Source organism: Trachemys scripta, chromosome 6, assembly GCF_013100865.1.
Source record: "Trachemys scripta elegans isolate TJP31775 chromosome 6, CAS_Tse_1.0, whole genome shotgun sequence".
Classification (NCBI taxonomy): domain Eukaryota; kingdom Metazoa; phylum Chordata; order Testudines; family Emydidae; genus Trachemys; species Trachemys scripta.
This window is the reverse complement of record NC_048303.1, coordinates 37,685,651-37,709,083: the sequence shown is the minus strand read 5'-3', so window position 1 is coordinate 37,709,083 and position 23,433 is coordinate 37,685,651. Positions and strand designations below refer to the sequence as shown.

The 23,433-nt window shown below is 38.1% G+C and overlaps 1 protein-coding gene across 2 annotated transcripts in view; it reads right to left on the bottom strand.

The window, feature by feature from the left end:
• Window positions 1–23,433, bottom strand: part of CWC27 (CWC27 spliceosome associated cyclophilin) — a 206,432-nt gene that overhangs the window by 147,703 nt on the left and 35,296 nt on the right. The window contains exons 10-11 of one of the 2 annotated variants that reach the window (XM_034773081.1): window positions 18,942–19,114; window positions 8,367–10,421 (exon numbers count right to left, since the gene is read on the bottom strand). In XM_034773081.1, coding sequence (XP_034628972.1) covers window positions 10,316–10,421; window positions 18,942–19,114 — 279 coding nt within the window. In that variant the 3' untranslated portion in view covers window positions 8,367–10,315. Of the gene's footprint in view, window positions 1–8,366; window positions 10,422–18,941; window positions 19,115–23,433 lie in introns of those variants that run through there. The other variant, XM_034773080.1, reaches the window with a different exon arrangement.

The window sequence follows — 23,433 nt, the reverse complement described above, 5'->3', positions numbered from 1 at the left end:
ACTATATACTAAGGCAATAGATAATTTAGAATGACCTTAAGATTAGAATAAAAAGTTAGGAATATTAGAAATAGTCCCAGGGAAGAGGATTCAGTGAACAGCGTCAAACACAAATGATAAATAAAATTTATCATGTGGCTCGGCAATTTATCATTTGGATAACACTACCACATACATGGTATGTCACTGTACCATAAAATTTTTTTAAATACAGTAACAGTATACTCTGAAAAATAACTGAAAAAAATGGCAGAGGGGAAATCCATGTTTATTACTGGAATGACTTCCAAAACAAATCCACTCAGTTAAAGTAAAAGATTTTTTTTCTAACTGCCAGCACTGCAAACTTAACCTTTCAACCACAAAGTAAGCTGTGCCCTTTTTAACCATGCATCATTACTAGTAATAAATATTCTACAACTGAAATTTAGTAATCAACTCTTAGTTTAAACTTGTGCTGTGACATAATGTGAGATAGAAAGGAATCCCAATAACTCTTATATAGCTATGTTAGCTCTTCAGTGCGGTAAGGAGTGTAAAATAATAAAAATATAGTAGATTAAGCTGTGACATGACTGTCTAGACACAGGCAGCAAATCTGTTGAGTAAAGGAAGTATACTTTTTTTTTTTACATAAGATAGTCATCTCTGACCATAACTCTACTTTAAGATGTACTGTTCATACTTACAGAAAATGAACTCTATGGTAGAAATATACAGCTTCAAAATGTCTTTCTTCCCATGTTACTCAACTCAATTGAAACAAATGAAGGAAATGGAGCATAAACATTTTGCAATTACGAAGTGCATTACTATACCACTGTAAATCCTTCCCACTACATTACAAAAAATCACATGTGCAGCTAAACAACTGAGAGCACTGTTGTACTTTGAAATGATATCTTGCCCTCAATACAGTGCTAACAATCCACTATATAATAAGGATTACACATTCTCACCTTCCATCACACTAACTGCATTTTCACGGGTCATCTAAGCATCCTTTTTCCAGGTGACTAGACAAGTGCATACACAAACTTCACCTAAAAATACACTGACTCTTGCCAAGTAACAGCAGGATGAATATACCACAGTAACAGTCCAGTCTTTGTCCCAGGCTAACACTATACCTATTAACGTGCTTTGATGCTGAGCCAAGAAAAATCTCACTGCCGGGATACAGTTTTTGTGCCTAAACAATCTATGCTTGTGTTTAATATACTATCGTCTGCTTTTAAGTCACTGCCAATCATTAACTCTACAAAGAGAATATGTCTGGGATTTTTAAAATGAATTTTAATAAGGTAAAGAATACAGTAAGTCTACAGTATCTTGACGAAATGAATGAATCATGCAACCCTTAAACTAAGTAGATGTTCTTATTAAAAAAAAAATCAAGTATATCTAATATCTGTTCAGAGCAATCTTTTTTCCTACATTTTAGTTACACACTTCTGAAGTATTAGATTTCTCATACAAAATATTAAAGATGCAAATTAAAATAAAAAAAAGGAATAGGCTCAACAACTCAAACTTTTATTTTGCTTTGCTTAAGAAGCGATTTTGACCCCAGGAAACAGAAGAATCTCCCTCCCTTCCCTGGTTCCAAAATGGTTTGAAAGAGAATCACTTTTAACTGATTAAAAACTCTTGGTTCAGTTACTTATTAAAGGAGAAGTGGAGGAATTTTGAAACATGTAGCTAAATCAAACATCACAGCTTCCTGGAATGAACTTTACTTAGCCTGCAATTAGTGATCTTGAATTCACTACACACTGAAAAACAGGTGTTCTTTTTCTAAATTAAATCAAATAAAGTTTATCAACAAAAAATGCCTTTAGTGTCAATATTAGGATTAGGATTTCATTTAGATGATACATAAAAGGGGAAGACTGAAAAGACATAAGGTAGCAGAACTCTGATTAGATGGCTAAATATTTGTTAAAATAAAAAAATAGCATAATGTTCAGAATGCTGATTGAGGTTCTAATTTAATCAGGTTTGACAGTCCTTCGTTCTTCTAAATAGAGCTCAGTTTCACTACCTTGAGTTTACTCTGAAGGGGTCTTTTGGATAAGAATTTGAAAAGCAGTCCTGTTTATGATGAAAGTTAAAAATCTCCTAAGATTATTTTATGAGAATAAGGTTGTTGCCCTTTGTATCACTGGCCAAAATGTTACCTCCTCTCCTTTGTTGTACATCATATTGATTAATGTCAAATTCCAAGCCAGAAGTGGCAGATTTCAACAGTACTGTAAGGTGGTGCCCATTTCTAAAAACTTTTGTTCACATAAGCAGTTCCACTAACTGAGTGAAACTATTTATGTAAGTGTTTGCAAGCCTGGGCCCATAATTTAACTGGTTTTATATACTTGGAGTTGATACATGATTTATAAATGAAAAATATTGGTTATGTTATGTTCAAAATTATGTTGAACTCACATATGTCACATGATGAATCATTTACAGTATAAAATGCACACCAATATGAAAATACAATACATCTTCAAGTGACAGTAAGTTGTAATGGATCCATAAGTAACTGTGGGTGCAAAACTGTGATTGAAATAATTTGTATCTGAAGATTTCTGGTAGCAAAAGGAGAGAACTGTTAAGGTTGGTCTGAGAATTAGATTAGTAGTGCACATAATTTTCTTATTGTAGACGGGACTGGTAGCACCACCTAATTAGTAAGGTTGCCCAACATTTCCCATTATAAGCCCCTGTTTTCAGTTGCTTATAAAATGTTGCCAAACTTTAACCATTTGGGCTGAAATTTCCCATGATGGATGTCTGCTTCAGGCTAAAGTTTTTGGAAAATTTCAGCCAAAACAATTCAATCATTTCCAGAAATGAGAGAGGTAGGAAAAAATAGGCAGTTTTCCCCAGGTTAAAAAATTCTGGCAAGCTTTTCTTTGAACAGCCTTAGCACTTTTACACTTTGGATAGGAATTTAAAATCTGGCAAGGGTTGGCCTGTGTGTCAATGATGTGCCTTTTGCTGTCCCCATGAAAATCCACTCAAATTTGGCCAAATTATAAGATTTAGAAAAATAGCAGTTGGCATACGGTCTAACTTGCTAGAGTTTAGCTAAAACCTTTAAAGATTTCTTCCTCACTCATCACGCTCAAGACTCTCACAGTTCTTAGTGCTGACCAGGCTGAACATTATTCAACCCATTACAACTCTTATGTGTGGATAGGGCTGTGCATATACCATCGTCACAGAATGATTAAGCATGCTCTAACTCAAGGGTAGAGGGGCGAAATCACACTTTTACTGTAATGGCCGCGCCAGGCTGCAGGCACCCAGGCAGCATGAAGCAATTTGAATGAAGATGGGACAAAAGCCAGACCAGAGGGAGGAAAAGGGCTATATTGGGGACAAGGAGTCTGGAAGAACTGGAGTGGGGAGAGAAACTGGGAGCAGTGAGGGAAATGAGAGGGTGATGGGCAGGGAGCAAGGTGACTGGTGGCGGGAGAAAACACTGAGATCGGACAAGAAGCTAGGGAGAGAATAGGACTGGCTAGACAAGGAGACTGGGACAGGCTTGGATTAGGAACCAGTGGGAGAGGATGAGGGGAGGGGAGACAGATCTGAGAAGGAGCTGGGTTGTAGTGGAGAACTGGGACAAGCTAGGCAAAGAGACTGGGACAAAAAGCCAGGGAGGTGGGAGACTAGGATAAGAAGCCAGTGGCAAGAGACTGATCATTGGATCAAGAACTGGGAGCAGGAGATGAAGAATGGGAAACAGAGGAATGGAGGAGAAGAGAGAGAAATTGGAAGGAGCAACAGAGGGTCCTGTGGCACCTTTGAGACTAACAGAAGTATTGGGAGCATAAGCTTTCGTGGGTAAGAACCTCACTTCTTCGGATGCAAATTGGAAGGGAAACCTGGCTGGATATGGAGACTGGGACAGGTATGGGGAGGGAGTTGGGTATCGGACATCAATCCCAGAGAGGAAGACTAGGACTGGGACAAAAAGCTGGGGGGAGGGGAGGGAGAGAAGACACAGCACTGGAACAGGAACAGGTGGAAGGGGATAGGACAGAAGGGGTCAAGCTTAAGAGAAACAAGCAGAAAAGTCTGAGCCCACTAGAGTACATCTCTCTCCAGAGTCTGGAATGGAACCCAAGATTCCTGAGTCTAACCATTCCCCTGATGTCAGCAAATATCTGTGAAACTCATTGCCAAAGTGTGTGTCTAGTACTGGTCCACACAGAGGATGACAACCTACCATTGTTATCGGGTACTCCATTAGCTGTAGCGGCAGAGGTCTGTGCAGTGGTTCTAAAGTTCTGACCCTGTGATGAACTATGCAAGTGTCAACACGCTTTACAAAAACATAGGAAATTACACACAAAAAACTACATTAAAGGAACATTAGCAAGGTTGCAAAGTCAAACACTCACAAATTAAGAATTGGCAAAAATAAGGTTACCTGTGCAACCTTTATTTAGTCCCTTTGTGCATATGTATTATGAAACGGGCTTTAATTCCATGATGCCATAGTGGCTGAAATCACTTTTGCCTTCTTTTATCTCCACAGTGAACCTATTTGTTGTTTTACATTTTTATATTACCGTGGCACCAAGATGAGATTCTCCAGTTAGGATCAGGGTAGGCACTGTAAAAACACTTAAGCAACTATTCCTGCCTGAAGATCTTAAATCTAAATTAAACAAAAAGTGGATGTAAAAAACCAATGAGGAGTGTGGAGGATGAGGGTAACAATTATAGGATTATGTGGTTACATAGACTAGCTATGCACACATTTTGTAGGATTTGAGGGTTTTTTAAAAAAAATAAAAGCAGAGAAAGTTAATGATATCAGTAATTCCTATGAGCACATGCTTGTAGTTAGATGTTCGGGGGGGGGGGGTGTGTGTGTTCATGTGTGTTCGTGTTCTCTCTGTGTTCTCCCCAGCTCTGCACAGACAGACAGCACAGCAGATCTTGAGCGAACCGCCCAATGACCACAAGATCCATCAAGGTACGAAGGCATCAGGCCAGGTTTATTGTTGACAAAGCATGGTACTAGTATCCCGCAGATTCTACCGGACCACTACCACATGTATGCCCGTAACAATGGATCAGCTCAGTGAATGGCAGGAATTTCCATTAGGTTAGACAAACTCTCCCTCTAGATATATTTTTGTACCCCGATACAAACAGGTTACGTACTGCCCCCTGATGTGGCTAGTTATTACCTGGCACCTTGTACATGTTGGTTCAATTAAAACATCTCTATTACATACTGTCATTCTGTTACATACTGTTATCTTTTAGCGGGGATGGGGGGGTGAGGATGTCAGTGTGTTCCTATTCTTCTCGGGGAATGTTTTTGTATCATTCTTGATATCAGGAAGTTCTGGTACCACTTGATATTGGGATGTGTTTGCGTGAGTACTCTGTACCTAGCACTTCTTAGGAATGTGTATTTCTGCAATATCAGCCCCGTTCTTGTCAGATTCTGTGAGCAGGTCCTGCATCTTGCTCACAGCTTGTCTTTGCTTTATATCAGTAAAGCTTTGACTACTACTTTAGCCCAGGCATCATAGCAGCCTCTGATACAAGGGCTTATGTCTCAGGCTTTCCTCCTACTACAATGTACAGACACGTAACTGCATATGTGTACAGTATATACTAATCTAGATTAATAGAACACAAATAAGAATTCCCATACCAAGGGCCAAGTCTTCCTACAAAACTTAAGAATTCACAAAAAATCACATTATCTTACTTAAATCCACAGCCTTTGCCTATACTACCACCATCTGACCCAGTCCCAAAACTTAATCATACGTAGCCAATGAATAATCCCATTCAATTCTCATTCCATCCTCTTCCCAAATGCCATAAAAAAAATAATGAATTTCCAACATGTCCAGAAGATTAAGAAATCCAGCCTGTAGTGCATAAGCACACTGCAGACTCTAGTGACCCTCATGGAGAATGTCATACCAGCAGCTCCACTCTTTTACATCAAGTAGCTCCAATTCAGGCACATCTGCTGACCACAACTGTGATAATGTAGCACAACCAGCAGATGTGTTCTCTTCGGTAACGCAGACTTAAAATATTTAGGGCATTAAAAATTTGTTCCAACAAGCATGAATTCCACCTGGTAAGCCCACAAGAGGCAAGTGTAACTCAGAGAACTGGTGTTTTGTGCTCTCAATGTAAAGCTATGTATTATGCTCTATAATAATGGTACAAATACACACCTATCCATAAAATAAGCAGGCTACCACATTTTGGTTTTGCTTCAATCTCTAAATGCTCTCAAAGTGTAGCCCCTCAGAGCATTTTGTGACAAAATTAGGTGACAAATTTTGGTGTAGCAAGGTTGGCATTTGAAACAAGAGGTAGCACTCTTTATCTTCAAGTACAGATGGAAAAATGCACTTTTGCATGGGTGCTACCTGGACATCCCGTAGCAGCCCAGTGTCTCATAAAACCCCTAGACTGCAAAACCGGTTTACAGTAAATGGCATCACATGATCAGTTAGTGATTCTGATGATAATCTAGCCATTTTTTTCAGATGCTTCCCTGAACATGCAAATCTCTCTCTTATCTGGACTGAGCCTCAATCAGTTACTTTGCATCCAAGTTGCTATAGATGTTGAGTCATCCATTCCCACTGCAGGCAAAAATCAAACATAAAGGAAACATACAGCTGGATACCATCTGCATACTACAGCTATCACAGCTCATATCTCCTTATTAACTCTCCTCAGGGCCAAAGACACATATTTAATATCACAAACAGGGTAGAATCTATTGTACCCTGAATGAGAACCCTAGGGTGGACAAACCATAATAATCTTGTGGGTCCTCTGTATGAAAAGGAGTAGTTTCAGCTACTTCTGCTAAGGGCTTCAGATGTGTCAACATACCTCAATCACCTGTATCTAAGGCAGCAGACAGATCTAATGGGATCATCATGGACACAGTCTTTGTCCAAAGTTAGAAGATAAAACAAATGGCATTGGTCATTTTCATGAGTGGAAGCTTCATTAACTCCTTCAGAACACCTGGCACTCTACCATAAAATGATGAGATACTGACAATCTCCAAAGGGCCCACTGTCTCACCAATGGCTTTTACAAACCAAGAGGGAGGTGGATCTACATAGTAGCCTGGGTTAAAGAAATGACAGGAATCCTAAGACACTAACAATTGAAAGGTAAGTGGCTAAATACTAGAAAGAGGAGGTCTAAGTATACTTAGTCTTATCTAGTTTTAAAAACCATGGGAGGCTGAGACCTATCAGAAATATAATGGTAATCTTCATTGGGGCAGAACGGTAGGACGAATCTTTGTAATATATTAATCTTTTGTGCAAAAGACTGCTGCTTAGATTCTCCTTTAAATTTCAATTGGATATGCTGTTCTTCACTTATCATCCATAACTGTTGATGTACAATGCGAAACAGTAATTGCATTCAACTCCAGAAGTGATGGTATTTCCCCAACAGTATTTTAGTGCTGTTACAAAACTTATTTTTAAAAGTGAAACCTAAACTCTTCACCCTGTCCTTGTTTTTAACTCTTTACATTCTGTTATCCAGAAGAGCGTTGCTAGGCCGTTGTGTCAATTTGTTATCATGCATCTTTTCCCATAAACAGGTAGCCTTACAAATAGGGGCAGCAAATGAAATAGGGCAGAAATTTTGTGGAGAATTTGAGCATGATTTTTTTGTAATAAAAATATATGTTCTTCTCTACAAAATGCATGATAATGCACTACAGTTACTGTCCTATTTTCAATGCAGAGTAGAGTAAACTCAGAGACCAAAAACACACGTTTATGATGTCATAACTGTATAATTTTTGGTTTATTATAGCAATTACTTCCAGCAACTGAAAAATTATTTTCTAGAATTCTAATCTTTTTTCTTATTTGCTAGGGAAACGCCACTATCTGCTGGTTTACAGCTGTGTACTATGTCCATTCAAGTCAAAAGACAGACTCCCATTGATTTCAATGGACTATGAGTAAATACATCCTTTAGGAACAGAGAAGTTAGAAAGACAAAAATTGTGCTACTTTCATCTTTCAACTAACTTTCTCTATTACAGTAAGTGACTAAACAGTTATAAGCATGTATATAATTAGAATCAGAGGGGTAGCCGTGTTAGTCTGAATCTGTAAAAAGCAACAGAGGGTCCTGTGGCACCTTAGAGACTAACAGAAGTACTGGGAGCATAAGCTTTCGTGGGTAAGAACCTCACTTCTTCACTTGCATCTGAAGAAGTGAGGTTCTTACCCACGAAAGCTTATGCTCCCAGTACTTCTGTTAGTCTCTAAGGTGCCACAGGACCCTCTGTTGCTTTTTATATAATTAGAAAATCTCATACTTCTAATCTTTTAAAAATACCTTTGTACACTTGTTTGGTTTAAAAGGGTAGCACATAAAAGTTGTCATTGGCACTTAATCGTTCTTCCCAAGGGGGGAAAAAAGGAACAATATTGTGCACTTCGCTGTATGAGCATGCATGGATCTTGGATTTAAGAAAATACTCATTCATATAAATGGAGCACAATAAGATGCATCTTTAACGGTTATTCACACCACAAATCAAATTTGCATTTCTTGTAGCACACACAGGGGATGAATATCACTTCTTATTTTGTGTCAAACACAAACATTTTAAATTGGTTTTAATCAAAACATTCACTGACAGCACTGAAATGCAAGTACCACTTTGTCACATATTAATATAGGTATGCAGAAATAAGAAAATGTTGCAATGAAAAATTCCAGGCACCACAGTAGTGAAGAGTTGAACAGAAAAGAATTGAGTATTCTAAAATACAAGATAGAGTGTGACAGGCAGTGCTGGGCAAGTGTCACACTGAGTTCATGCATTAATCTTTTGTAGTAATACAATGTTCCTGGAGTCTCATATTCCCATCTGTTACTGGTTATGTGTGACATGAATTTGGTAGTTTTAATAGTATCATACAGATGATGTAAATTTTACAAAACCTGGCATTCTTGTTGTCTCTGCCCATGAAAGGACTTGACAAAAGTTGGAGGTCAGGACAAAGGGCAATGACAAAATTGCATGGATCGCCCTGCATTATACACAGCTGTAGCTAATTAACTTCAGTGCGTTCACTAAAATATCAATTTAAATCTATGTGTTTAATTTTAAGTCAAATGTTTATATATTTAATTAACAATGAAGCTAACATATTTAATAGTTTTTATTTGTTCTAGGACTAAAAATGTCCAGAATGTGGCTTGAAGCTGAAACTGTATAAGAATCTAAACAGAATAGAAGCTACACATGGTTTACTTGATTTACTGTTCTTCAGACTGGAAAATGTCCTCAGTTGCTCAGTTAATATCAAACTTCCTTCCCACAAAGCATCATTCAATAAAGAGAGATATTTTTCACTCTATTAATAATGGTTTTGAAAGTATAACTACTGATTTCACACAACAGTAAAATAGGATATAAAATGAATACTAATAAGATATGACAAATCACCCAACAGATAGGAGTTAGCTAAAATATCTGCAAACTCAGCAAGAGCTAACAAACTTATGTAGGGTGATCTTTACTGAGATAAATATATAATTCAATCATTTCTCTGTTTAGAATCTCAAGATTTTATCAAGTTGAACAAAGAGAATATGGCATAAGTCAACCCAAGCTGTAATAGGTTTGTTTCACCTGTCTCAGCTCTCCAGGCAGATTTAACAGTAATAGCAATACAGACTGGAGGCTGGTGTATAATTCAAGCAGCCACTAATAATGTGAGTGGCAGAATTCAGCTCCATGTTGACAAGCTGAGTGTGGTGGGTGTGCCCCCAAACTGCAGAGCAGTATTCAGCTGAAGCAAACATCAGGGCCAACAGAGATGTATGAAGGACCCAAAGGGTCTGCTCTTCAGGAGGTTCCCGAGAGTTTTTGTATTTTGTATCAAAACACTAGAGGAAGAGAGTCATTTTCAGTTATTCCAGGTGAGGCCAGTAAGTCAGGCTATGGTTGAGTTTTACTCCCAGGTGTGTGACAATTGGATGGCATGGCAGTAGCTGTCCTTGGACAAAGATTAGTAAGACGATCGTTCAGATGCAAAGATGCAGCTGCCACTGTCTCGGTTTCACTGAGAATTTCATTACTAGGAATAAGTGGTCAGAGCATTTTCGCCTTCACTGAGATTTCCTTCAATCCGATGGAAGTCATTACCAGCGCCAGCAATAAAAAGATCATCAGCATACACATTTTTCTCAGCCTGCACTTCAGGAAGGTTGCATGTGTATACACATCGAACAAAAGGGGAGTCAAAACTGACCTTTATGGAAGGCCATTATGGAGCCAGTTAAGGTAATGAATTTTCTCCCCAACTTGCAGGATGAAGCTTTGACTGGTAATCATTTCTTGAATGAACCACACCATTGGCCTACAGGGAATAAGTTGCAGCAGTTTAGCAGTCTGCCTGATATGCCACACAGCATCACTGGCTGCCATCAGATCAATATGGACTCCACCTCTTTTCCTTCCTGATCCAAATGCATTTTCTGTCTTGAGTCAGAGAGAGAACCTTGTTTTGGTAGCATCATCCCCTCCTGAATCCAGACTGAATATGTAAGAATGCATTAGCTCTTTTGGCGACAGCATCACAAGGGGAACTCATGTTCAGCTTATTATTCACTTCAACCCCCAAATCTTTTTCATTGCTTCGCTGAGTAGAGTCCTCCTGCCTGTAAGTATGGCCTACATTTTGTTCCTACATGTATATGTTTACATTTAGCCTTATTAAAACCCTTTTTGTTCTCTTGAACCCCCATTTACCAAGGGATCCAAGTTGCTCTGTATCTTGACCAGTCCTCTTCATTATTTACCACTCCCTCAATTTATGTTTTCATCTACGTCATTGATAAAAATGTTAAATAAGTAGGACCAAGAACCTCCGAATCTTTGAGGGTATACCCATAACTAGTTTTTTGCATTTTTAGGGGGGAAAGGATTAAATAAATGTGTCTTTATTTAAACCTGTTTGCAAGGACTACATTAGAGGCTAGACAGATTCTAACTACATCTAGGAATAATTAATTTCACTGTATTCCCTATGTTTGTATAACAGAACTTGTGAAATTCATTCACATACTGTTGGGAACTTTTCCCATTTCTACTGCAGTGTGATGTACAAAACTGCACAGAACATTCGGTTTATGATAGGGATTCTCAAACTGGGGGTCGGGACTCCACAGGAGGTTGCGAGGTTATTGCATGGGGGGTCATGAGCTGTCAGCCTCCACCCCAAATCCCGCTTTGCTTCCAGCATTTATAATGGTGTTAAATATATTAAAAAGTGTTTTTAATTTATAAGGGGGTCACACTAAGAGGCTTGCTGTGTGAAAGGGGTCACCACTATTAGCTGTATATTTTACCAGCATTTTTTAAAGATGTCACAATTTCAACGTACTAAGTTAATGTTTTCTGTATTACAACTAACTTTTTTCTCCAACATGTTTAACAAAAATGCACATTTACACGTCTGAACAAGTATGTTAATTAGAACGTAGTTTGTATAATTGAAGTTACTTCCAAAAACAGGAATCAGTGATGCATCACTGCGTTTACATTTTGAATTAGTAATTAGAGCCTCTGGCTCAGAATAATTTCTCAGTCACTTCCCTATTCAGTATTATTTAGGAGACACTCATATGTAATATACTTAAATTTCTTTAAGGCATTTGACTTGGTACCCCACAACATTTTGATTAAAAAACAGAATATAAAATTAACATGGCACACATTAAATGCATTAAAAACTAAGTGATAAGGTCTTAAAATATAACTCTAACAGGGAATCATCCCTAAGCGAGTGTGTTTATGAATAAAAATGACCTAATGTTGTATTTATAGATATTGATGAAACCTTAGGAAGAGTAAATGGGGTCTTGAATTAAAGGATTTAAAATAATTCAATTCAAAAAGATCCTCCATGAAATTCACTTTGGCTATCTTATATTGCAGTATTGAAGCCTCCTTGTAGGATGATCCTTTAAGAGATCTTTCTGGCATGCCCAGTGTGTTTTTAATATTTATCCAAATTCTTAGAAAGTATTATGGTGTCTTAAATGTATACACCTTTTAAAAAATATTACTTTATTCTACCAGAGCTTTTAGCTAGTTTATCTTGTAGATTCTGAAATAGGCCTAGCATAGAGCAGGGCTTATGTGCTAATAATATTATCCTACCACCCAGGAGCCTAAGTCATGGACCAGGATCCCCACTGTGCTAAGAGCTGTACAAACACAACAAAAAGGTGGTTCCTGCCCCAAAGAACTTACAATCTAAGTATAAGACAAGAGAATGGATGGGTACAGACAGAGAGATGGGAGACTACAAGAAACAACGAGATGGCTGCAAATGGTACTATTAAAATACCATCTTTTAGACAAAGGTACTGGCCTTGTTATAATCCAAGCAAAAGAAAAATAGACATTTAATTTTTTTAACATGCAGCTAAAATGATTACAGGAGATGACTAACAGAACAGAACTAGGAAACATCCCTCCCACCACTAGTTTTCAGATCTGTGTGGTTAATTCCAAAGACATGAGACCTTCCATTTGATTTTCAGATGGCATTATTCAGTAATCTCAAACATTTCTTCCCATTCCTTTACTGCCCGCCCACTCTGGACAGCTATTTCATAGATGCTGTGCAGCATAATATTGCCTTACTAAGGATGTTAAGCTCTTAATTGACAGCAAAATTGAGGACATGCACTGTGGCAGTACTTTTCAGCCTACAGAACCCCAAAATGCTACGCAATTTTATCAAGAAATTTGGAAGTGATACAGAGAAATCATTTCAGCTGCTACAGAAATGTAGCCATCTCTCAGGTGAAACAAACATGCAACGTCTATTTAGCAATTATAGCAATTTAGTATGCAGCAATTACAAAATTTTAGACTGTGAAGTGAAGCATTTGGCTCAGGATACTAAAGTTAAACACTTCTACCCATTTAAAAAACATCATGAGATCTTTAATGACCAAAACTGGAATAAGGAAAAAATTCTATTTAATATATCTTGAGTCATATAAAGATCTTCAGATTTCCTTCTAGAAATTTCATACACGAGTGGACTATTCCTGCAATTTTGGGACTTTAGAACTATTTTTACCCATGGCCACATCCTTTCTGTTCCTATAGGTAACCAATGCATCTCTGTATTACTTTGCTTATTTTTGTACTGTGGCTGCATGCTGTATGCCATGTAAATAAAAAGCATGAAAAATAATGAAGCTACTGTATTTATAAATGTGTAGTACCCGAGCTCCACCTACAGGATGAAAATAAATGTACATAAAGAAATTATTTTAATGATTCACTATTCTGAAGAACCATCAGACTAGACGGGGATCTCTCTCTATAAAACCTCCAACTGATCCCTTTCAAGCCTTTAACAAGCAGAGGCCTGACATTTTTAAGGCCAACTTGATGGAATTCTAAAATTGAATTTGATTCCTGATGCACAAGTCTGACATTTTCTTTTATCTGGAAGTATGCTTTTGATGTAACCAGCTGTTCTGAACTTAGGAGCTTAGATATGACAGAGTCTAAAAGACTAAGACTTTGGCATTTCCCTTTCATACACCAAAGATATAGACAACTTGACAGAATTCTTATCCCTCATGCTTCAACACTAATGTTGAATTGGATGGTCTCCCAAGTCAGAAGATTCATATACCAAAGGTTGACACACACTGAAGCAACCGAAATTAGCTTAACCATTCTGAGTATAATTGTATTTACAGGAAGTGGTGCCTTGGATGTTGGTGCCATGAATTTCAGAAAGTGTCTATTGTTTCCTCTGTTCCACTTTCTGACTTGTTTCTTTTAATACAAAATCCATTCGACAAAACAGACAGACCCGCAACTGACTGTAGATTTGCTAAAAAAAGTTACCTACTTAGAAGCCGTTATTCTGAATAAATTATTTTAAAAGCTCAAACACTCTGCTTGTATATTTAAATTTCTGATAAGATGAATTGTCGGACTATACCAAAGGATTTCTGTATGATTTCTGTATTAATGCCGTAAGGAGATGTATGGTAGATAGACTGAATGTAACCCCCCACCACATTCCATAGTTTAGAGATCCCAAAGCAGTGTTAATTAGAAGGCCTTTTTCTTCTTCTTCTCCCTGTGAGCAGTTTACAAGGCCAAACTGCTAATTGTGTCAGCACATCCTGAGACAGAGAGTCTGCTCTCAGAAAAGATAAGACCTTGCAGAAACAACTGTTCCTCGGAACAGCACACAGAGCCTCCCACCCTTCTCCCGTTCTTTATCTTGCTTGTTATGTATGTTATATGGTAAGGGGGTTAAGCAGTTTCATTACACCCTAAGAGTGGTTAAAGTCAAAAGAGATATATGTTGAAATAAAGCTAGGGAATGCATGTGAATGGATGTTGTGTGTGAATAGAAGATGAATGGTTAGGAGTGCCAGCCTAAGAGTTACAACTTCAGTATCGATCGGCTGAAGAATGCGCTAAGTGGAGATAACCGGATGACCCCCAGAGGGCAGACTGGAATCCACCAAACAGCCCCAACGATGGGAGAACCAAAGAACAAGATAACATCTGGCAGCCGTCACGGAGCCATCATGGATGTGCCATCTGCTGATTGATTCAGAAACAGCATGATGAAGCCACCTCCATAGACTGGCACAGGAATAAACTCCTATAAAAATAGACCCTAAAGATTAAGGACTTTGAGTCTGGTTCTGCAACCACCCTCCAGGAGCATAGGATGCACATCTGACAAAGGCTCGGCTCCACCCTCGTGCCCAGGTTACCTGGCCAGTAACTTGGCATGAGCAACCTCTAGGCTGGTAACTATAACAACTTTGCAGAACTTATATGTGTATGTGTGTGTGAGTGAATGGAATGTAGTAAATATAACTGTCTAGTACTTTGCTTCTTTTGGTATTTTGTGTGAGTACATGGGATAGAATATTTATGATTACTTGTTTAGTGTGCTTCTTTTTGTATTCACAATAAACGTGGCATTTTGCCTCATCCCCTTTTAAAAGATCCTGTTGGTTTTTATTTTATTGGTACAACAGAATAACTATGATAGAGAGCAGATGTTCCTTGGCCCACTAAAATGCTACTAGAACCTCCCACTGAAGTCATGGACTGCTGATTCAACTCCCTGTTTACTGACAGACAACTCCTGCAGCATTGCCCGCGCTGAACAACTGAAGCTTGGACTGGACTAGACTAGACTAGACTAGGTGGAGAAATCTCATGAGACTGTCATATCACTTGTTTCCCATGCATTCACATGAAGAATTCATTCTTCAAGACAGAATCATCTAACATGATAATGGGCTTGCCATATCATCACACTGGGACCTAAGGTTAATACAACTGAATTTGGATCGAACAGTGGAATGCATTTAATTTCCATGTCAGAGAATGTCAGATTCCTATCAGCTGGAAAACAACAGATTCTAGAGTTTAATGTTACAGGTACAGTAAACAAGACAGTGATGACAATTGTACACACATACCTATGGCCACTAATGCTTAAAACTGATAGAATCACACACAGTCTGTAAAGCACCTCTCCAGGGCCAAACATAGGATGCAAAGATTCTTCTCAGTGTCCTTATATCTATTCCAAAGACCTTCGTTTGCCATCCCTATACCTGAAGAGATGCTGTTTCAGAAAAATGGAGACACTCCCTTTGATGTTCCCAGTTCTTCGATGGCTATTTAATGTGGAACAGATAACAAGGCTGGAGGGCTTAATAATGAATTAGCTAGATGTGTCAATTTGACAAATTTTCCTGAAAGAAAGAGAATTCAGCACTTCTGCTTTAAAAGCAACCTTCAGTAAGTTCAGAGTGTAAATCTTCAGACATTGTTTATATATAGGGTTACCAGATAGCAACTGTGAAAAAACGGGACCGGGGTGGGGAGGAATAAGCATCTATGTAAGAAAAAGTCCCAAAAAACGGGACTGTCCCTTTAAAAACGGGACATCTGGTCACCCTATTTATATGTCCTATAAGCCCTGCATTTAAAAGAAAAAGAGAGAAGGGCCTGCTTTTAGTGAATTAACAGAATTTATATCAGTCTCACTGGGTAGTCTTTTGTTGCAGGACAATTTTACAGAAAATGTGCAGCAAATTAACATAAAATGAATATGTAAAATAAATCTATAGTTTAAATGAACTTTTGAGAGTTAAACCATGATCTCTTTATAGGTTTTGTGGGTTTTTTTCCCAACTAATGGGAGGCTGACTTTCTCTGATGTGGATATTAAAAGCATGCTACTGTTTGATCTAATTTGGGTTGTTCTAGTTTAAAAAAAAATGCAAATTTGGTTAAGTAAATCTATTACACATTGACTATCGCTGAACAAAAATTAATGAATAATTGTAATTCTGCTGTGTGTCATTTTTAAAAAATTGTTTTTGCTATTTCATGGAACATAACCTACTATGAAAAATATTTCATAACTATTTAAGAAAAAATAGGAGAAAAACATTCTGAACTGTTTTGTCAATTTAGAATATGTTTTAAATTCATATTAATTTAATGTCCAAATATATAATAAAGATCTGTTTTTCTTGAGTTTTTCCTACCCTCTCCCAAGCTGCCACTGCCAGCTATACAACTTCCAGCTTCTATGAGAAAAAAATGCCCTAGTGGCCCAAGAAATGCCATTAAAAGTGACATGTGTGTCTATTGTGGGAAGGAATGACTTCTGAACTGTTTCTTTCTTGCTCTGGTAGTTCCCTTCTTCACAAGGCATTACCTTACTCTGTGGACAGCCAACATCACTTTCAAATCTAAGTTATTTAAATAGCTATATTGAAAGCTCACTACACCCACCGATGTAGCTGGTTCTACAAACAATACTTTTAAAATGGCTTCACCACCTTTGGAGCAATTGAGATAGGTGACTGAACAGGATGAGAGAGTTAAAGGAGAACACTTTGTTCCTCAAAGCTACACAAGAGCCATTGTTAAGTGTGGAAGCTGAACCTGACGGAGGAAAACCAACTATTGTCTGCACTCATCAACAATTTTCTGGTAGCAGGGTTGGGTAAGTTTTACTTTCATTTCAAAAGCTACATTAAGTGCACATAAAACAGTGAATTTCGAAGGAATTTACAAATTAAAATTGTCAAAAAAGTAACTTAATTTAATTTTAGTCAACTTAATACACATATAAGCTGAACTGGTGATAGCTGATTAAATAATTTTCTCTCCACAAGCACTAGTCAAGAACCGTTGGAGTCCACATTTATTGACATATTGTGAAACAATTCCTAATAAGTTTGATATTATCCACCCATAATATCATCTCCCTGTACATCATCTGAGGCACAGATGCTTAAAAACACATATGCATGCACATGTATAACTTGTTCTGATAAATGATAACTGACGGCTTTTCTTCACTACTGGGGTAAGTCAACCTAAGTTACGCTACTCCAGCTATGTGAATAATTTAGCTGGAGTCGACATAGCTTAGGTTGACTTACCGCGGTGTCTTCATTGCACTGCGTCGACAGGAGATGCTCTCCGGTCAACTTATCTTATTCTTCTCGGGAACTGGAATACCGGAGTCAACTGGAGTGCGCTCTGCCATTGATTTAGCAAGTCTTCACTAGACCTGCTAAATCAACACCCACTGCATTGATTGCAGCAGCGTTGATCTCCCTGGTAGTGAAGCCAAGCCCTAAGGCGAAGATTTAGTCACAGGTATTTTTAGTAAAAGTCATGGACAGGTCATAGACAATAAACAAAAATTCAGGCCTCTGACTTGTCCATGACTTTTATTATAAATACCTCTGACTAAATCTTAGCTGCTTCTAGAGCACTGCTGCTCTGAGGAGCTCCCACATCCTCCGTGACAGACTCGCAGCCTTAATGATCTTTAATACTGGAGATCGAAATAGCTGAAGTATATTCATTTCTACTTGGTGGGATCAGGCTTTAACAGGTGACTAACAGGTCTTTAATATTTAGCCCGTATATTTCTCAACAGGGATCACTACAGCTTAACATTTCAGTTACAAGATAAACTTGCAGAGTTCATATTTAATAGTTTTTAGCTAGAAAAACCTATACAATTTTATTATCACATATGAAGTGGACTAATTATACACCTAGATTATCTTGCTACTTTTTACAATGTGCTATTATCATCTCTGACCACATCACATTCTCAGCGGTTCTCAAACTTCATTGCACTGTGACCCCCTCTCACAACAAAAATTACTACATGACCGCAGGAGGAGGAACTGAAGCCTGAGCCCACTCAAGCCCTGGATGAGGGGCCGAAGTGGAAGCCCAAGGGCTTCAGCCCCAGGTGGAGGGCCTGTAACCTGAGTCCTGCCGCCCAAGGCTGAAGCCCTTGGGTTTCAGACCCAGACGGTGGGGCTCTGGCTCCAACCCTGGGCCTGCCATGGAGACCGCATTAAAACCTGGTCATGACCCCCTTTGGGGTCCCGACCCAGAGTTTGAGAAAGGCTGAGCTGAATTCACTCTCTATGGTGAATCAAATGGTAAACTATTACATCAGAAAGACATCAGCAAAGTTACAAATCCCATGATTTTAACACAGCCACCTTATTCCTGCATATGGGAACAACAAAAGCCCACACAAAATTAATACAAATTATATAATTACCCTAACACCATTCCTGCAGTAAATCAAATATTGAATTCAACTGCAGGATGAAAAATTAATAAATGTTCTTATCATTGAAGTTAATAAGCAATTAATTCTTAGGGGAGGGGGAATAAAATTTTTAACTACAGCAATTCAAATAGGATATGTAACTTTCAACACAGTAAAAAGCAATGCTAAAGATGAGCAGTTAAACATCTTATTGTAAATAAATAATTTCAAATCAGGAAAAAATTGCATGTTGCTTACCTGCGACTAGTTGTTTTCTTTTCAGTTTCTGGTTCTTCTTTAAATGGTAGCTTAACATTTTCATTTTTATCTTTTCTCAACTTCTTAGCTACGCGTTCTTTCACTTGATATTTCTCGTCACTATCCATTTCACCTTCTTCATTATCGCTATCGTCATCCTCCTCCTCTTCTTCCTACATTGATTTAAACAGACCGCTTTAATTTTAGCTCTATTTTACTGGAGGATTTTTTGGGAACAAAGTTGGGAACAACTTCTCAGCAAGAGAGCTTATATAATGCTTACATTTATAATTTATATACACATATATGCTAATATTTTGTAATTGCCTCAAAATATGAGCTATGAAAACAGAGGAACATATCCTCAATATCTCTCAGAGATACCTTAGAAGGTGAACCAGTAGTACCAACAAAGGATGTACATTTTTAAGAGCTACAGTCACAAATAATACATGTATTTAAATATTAAAAAAACCCACACTATTTAATATCTTAAATCATTTATTCTTAAACTGTGGCCTGTGGACCTCTTGGGATCTGTCTGAAACCAAGGTATCTTCACTGACTCCAGATTCTAAACTTTATTAAAAGACAAATTAATTAAGACAATATTTAATTTTCCATGTAAACAAATATTGTGTACATAATACAGGATTTTTACACAGTCCTGAATGGAAGGGGAGGTGGTTCTATATAATAATCTCTCTAAGATATAGTCTATGCTATGAAAAAGTTTTACAGTCCGTTAATAACATACACAAATAGAATTTAAAATTACAAGTCAATACATGTTTAAATAAAACGTGAAAAATCATTTCCTGTCTAACAATGTGCCAGAACCTCAGTTAAGGGTTTCAAACCAGATTTCAGTGGGCAAGCATTCACATCACAACTGGTCTACACAGCAGAGAAGATAACGAATGAATTGCCATGGAAACTAAACTAACCATTCAACTCAAGAAATAGCACCAGCAGTGTTTACTCCTGGGGGAATTCTGCACCACTACACGTGTGCAGAATTCATGACCCCCACAGATTTCTTTGTTTCCCCACAGAAAAATGACTTTCTGACAGGGAAGCAAAGGAAGCTGCAAGAGTAGTCATGCACCCCTCCCTAGCAGTGCAGGTACATCATTTCAGGCACCTGGAGCAAACAACGGTGAGGTAAATCACTGCTGGGCTGGGGACACCCCAACCGGTGGCTCCTACCCTGCACCGGGATCAGCTGCTAGTCCTGGCTGAGCTGGAGGTGGGAGAGGATGGGACTTCCTCTTCTTGCTGAGCTCTTTCTCAAAACTTGCAGAATTTTAAAATATTGTGCACAGAATTTGTAATTTTTCAGTGCAGAATTCCCTCAGGAGTAAGTGTTACAGCTGATGCTTGCTGATGAAGTGACATGAGTTATCTCACATTGCTGCTAAGGCTATCCTTGATGGAAAAGGCCACACAAGAGAATTGATCTAAATTTTATTGTATATTATTATTTTAATTTATAATTAAAATAGTGTGTAACACCTAGGACTGCAAATTCTCTGTACTTCAAAACCTTCAAAATAATTGGTGCTATAGAAATAGCATTATGTATGTCCAAAATATTTTATAGACAAGTAAACTGACATGACTTCTGCTAGAAAGAAGTAAGCAACAGGTCCAACTGTTTTAGGTGTCTCTAATGGTACTAAAGACAAAGAAAGAAAGGACTGAACTTCAGTGCCTCTAGTTTTTCACTGACAGAATCTTCACTAGTTTTGAATCCCACATGTTCTAAAAGTGAATGCCATCTCTCTCATAATACGTATTTATTATTTGTTCCGACATATGCACACATATGTACTTTTATACTGAACTTGCGAGAGTGGCAGAAGATGGAGAGTTCCATTTTGTGAGGTGTAGAGGACTGATTATGTTGTAATTTCAATAATCCAAACACTGAAGAATTATCCTTGAAACTAGATGGACAGACAATATTGAAAACGCAAAGTTTCAAGTATCTGGATTTCAGAAACCAGGGAAATGTATGGTGAAATTAGAGTTAGAATAATAAATGCCTGGCTCAAATGGAGAGAGAAGTGGTGTAGTCCATGACAGGAAGATACTAGTAAGATTAAAAGGAAAGTCTATAAAATGGTGGTCTATCCTGTTTTAATGTATGGCACTCAGCATTGGGCAACAAAGAAGAAACACGGACAAACGATCTGTTCCACAAAAATGAAAATGTTGAGATGGTTGAGTGATGTAAGCAAGAACCACCACATGTGAAATGTGCATGTCAGAGACATACTCAAAGTAATACCCGTAGATGAAAAAATGAGGGAGTGTAGGCTCTGATGGTTTGGTCATGTGAAGCACATTGCTGACAAAGAAGCCCAACAAAGCAAGACTGAAGGAAAAAGAGAAGCCTGATCCAAGAAGACAGGGTGGGATGTCATAAAGAAAGATGCTAGCATGTGGTGTGATTTGGCATTGAACAGATTACTCTGGAGGGAGAGCAATTGTAGACCCATCTGAGGGATATAACACAAGGAAGAAGATGATATAGTACTTATTATGTTGAACTGGCCAGCCTTTAGGTTGACAGGCTGGTATCTACCTCAAATCCTCAAAGCTTCTGGAACCTACACTGTTTATTCAAACAGATAACCTATACATAACTCAACGTTCCTTCAAAAACTGACAGTGTCTCTGGTTTTGGCACCAGTTATGTGAGGATTATGGCAGCTGTTCTAAGGACCACCATGAGATGGGACACAGAATTGACTTTTATTTACCCTCAGGCTCCTCAAGTCTGATACCCTGATATCTGGGAAAGAAATAATCAAACTACTCAGATTTCTAACTATATACATTTCTAGATAGTATATAATTGTATTTATAACTAAACCATATCACTATCCAAAAAAGCATAAAATAAAATAGATAAGAAAATTAAAACAGAGTGGCTTAATATAAAACCAAATTAATTCTTAGGTTGATGAAACCCTATCAAATAAATCAACATTTATAAGATTTATCTAACAATTTGGAAAGGCAGCAATCTTGTTTAATTATCAGCCTCAAAAGTCACAGGGCATTATTAATCTCAATGTCACTTGATATATTGCATCCAAGTGGTTGATACTGGGAGTAGAGAGTGAAATCACTCCTAAATTGAAACTATTGTTGAGACTCTCTGATGCTAAGTATTATAGATGTTTAAGCAATAGATAATCTCTCCCCCTCCTCTCCCACATAAGATTACATGAAACACAATACAATTTGAGATTATACTTAGTCCTGCCTTGAGTGCAGGGGACTGGACTAGATGACCTCTCAAGGTCCCTTCCAGTTCTGTGATTATATCATTCTATACAACTTATTAAATTTAAAATGTAAATTTAAAAAAGTTAGGTGAAAATAACCTAATTTTCCAGAATTAAACATACCACTTCCTAATCCATGCAATATATTATTTAGCTGAGACTGTTTTAGGTATTGGAATTATTAGTTAGATGCCATTCTTGGATAAATTCTCTGGGTTCTATTCACACATACACACTCAGGGCTGGTCCACACTAATCCCCCAGTTCGAACTAAGATACGCAACTTCAGCTACATGAATAACGTAGCTGAAGTCGAAGTATCTTAGTTCGAACTACAAGGTACTTACTGCGGGTCCACACGCGGCAGGCAGGCTCCCCCGTCGACTCCGCGTACTCCTCTCGCGGAGCAGAAGTACCGGTGTCGACGGCGAGCACTTCCGGGATCGATTTATCAAGTCTAGACAATACGCGATAAATCGATCCCAGAAGATCGATTGCTTACCGCCGAACCCGAAGGTAAGTATAGACGTACCCTCACTGGTTTCATTCAGCTTCAGGAAGACGGCACATGGTTGAAAAGAATAGCTGGTGTTTTTTTCAGTGCTGCTGGTTTGACATTGACAGACCTTCTAGATGACTAGAAGTTACTTGCTTGTAGATGTCAATTCTTTGATGTTGCACACTACTGGACTCATCTTCTCGATGGCCAGATGGAGGAAGCACAAGCCTTTGTCAGGCATGATGCATTCCATAGCCAGAGACTAAAAGCCTTGCAGCAGCCCAAAGCAAGGAATCAGATAAGCAATGGCTTCCTCTTTCTCTTTTATTTATGAAGATGGTGACCTAGCTAGTTTCTTCCCCATTTTGGGAGACCTCCTCAGGTGTTCTTAGGTGATCAGAATAGGACACTCCCCTTCTGAAGTTACTGCATCGCCCAATGGGATTTGATTAGTTCACTTGTATGCAAATAAAGTATCTCCCATTCCAGTAATTTTGGGTTTAGAAAGTCCATGGATCCAAAAATATATAGCCTGTCAGTCAGCAGGTCCAAATATTTTGAGACACTTGACATCATGGGTCAGGCCACAGACATGATCTCAACCAGACTACAAAAGTCCCAACTCAAAAATAATTTAAAATATGCAAAGCTAGCAAAAAAGTTGTAACTAAAAACGTAAGGAAACATCAATCAT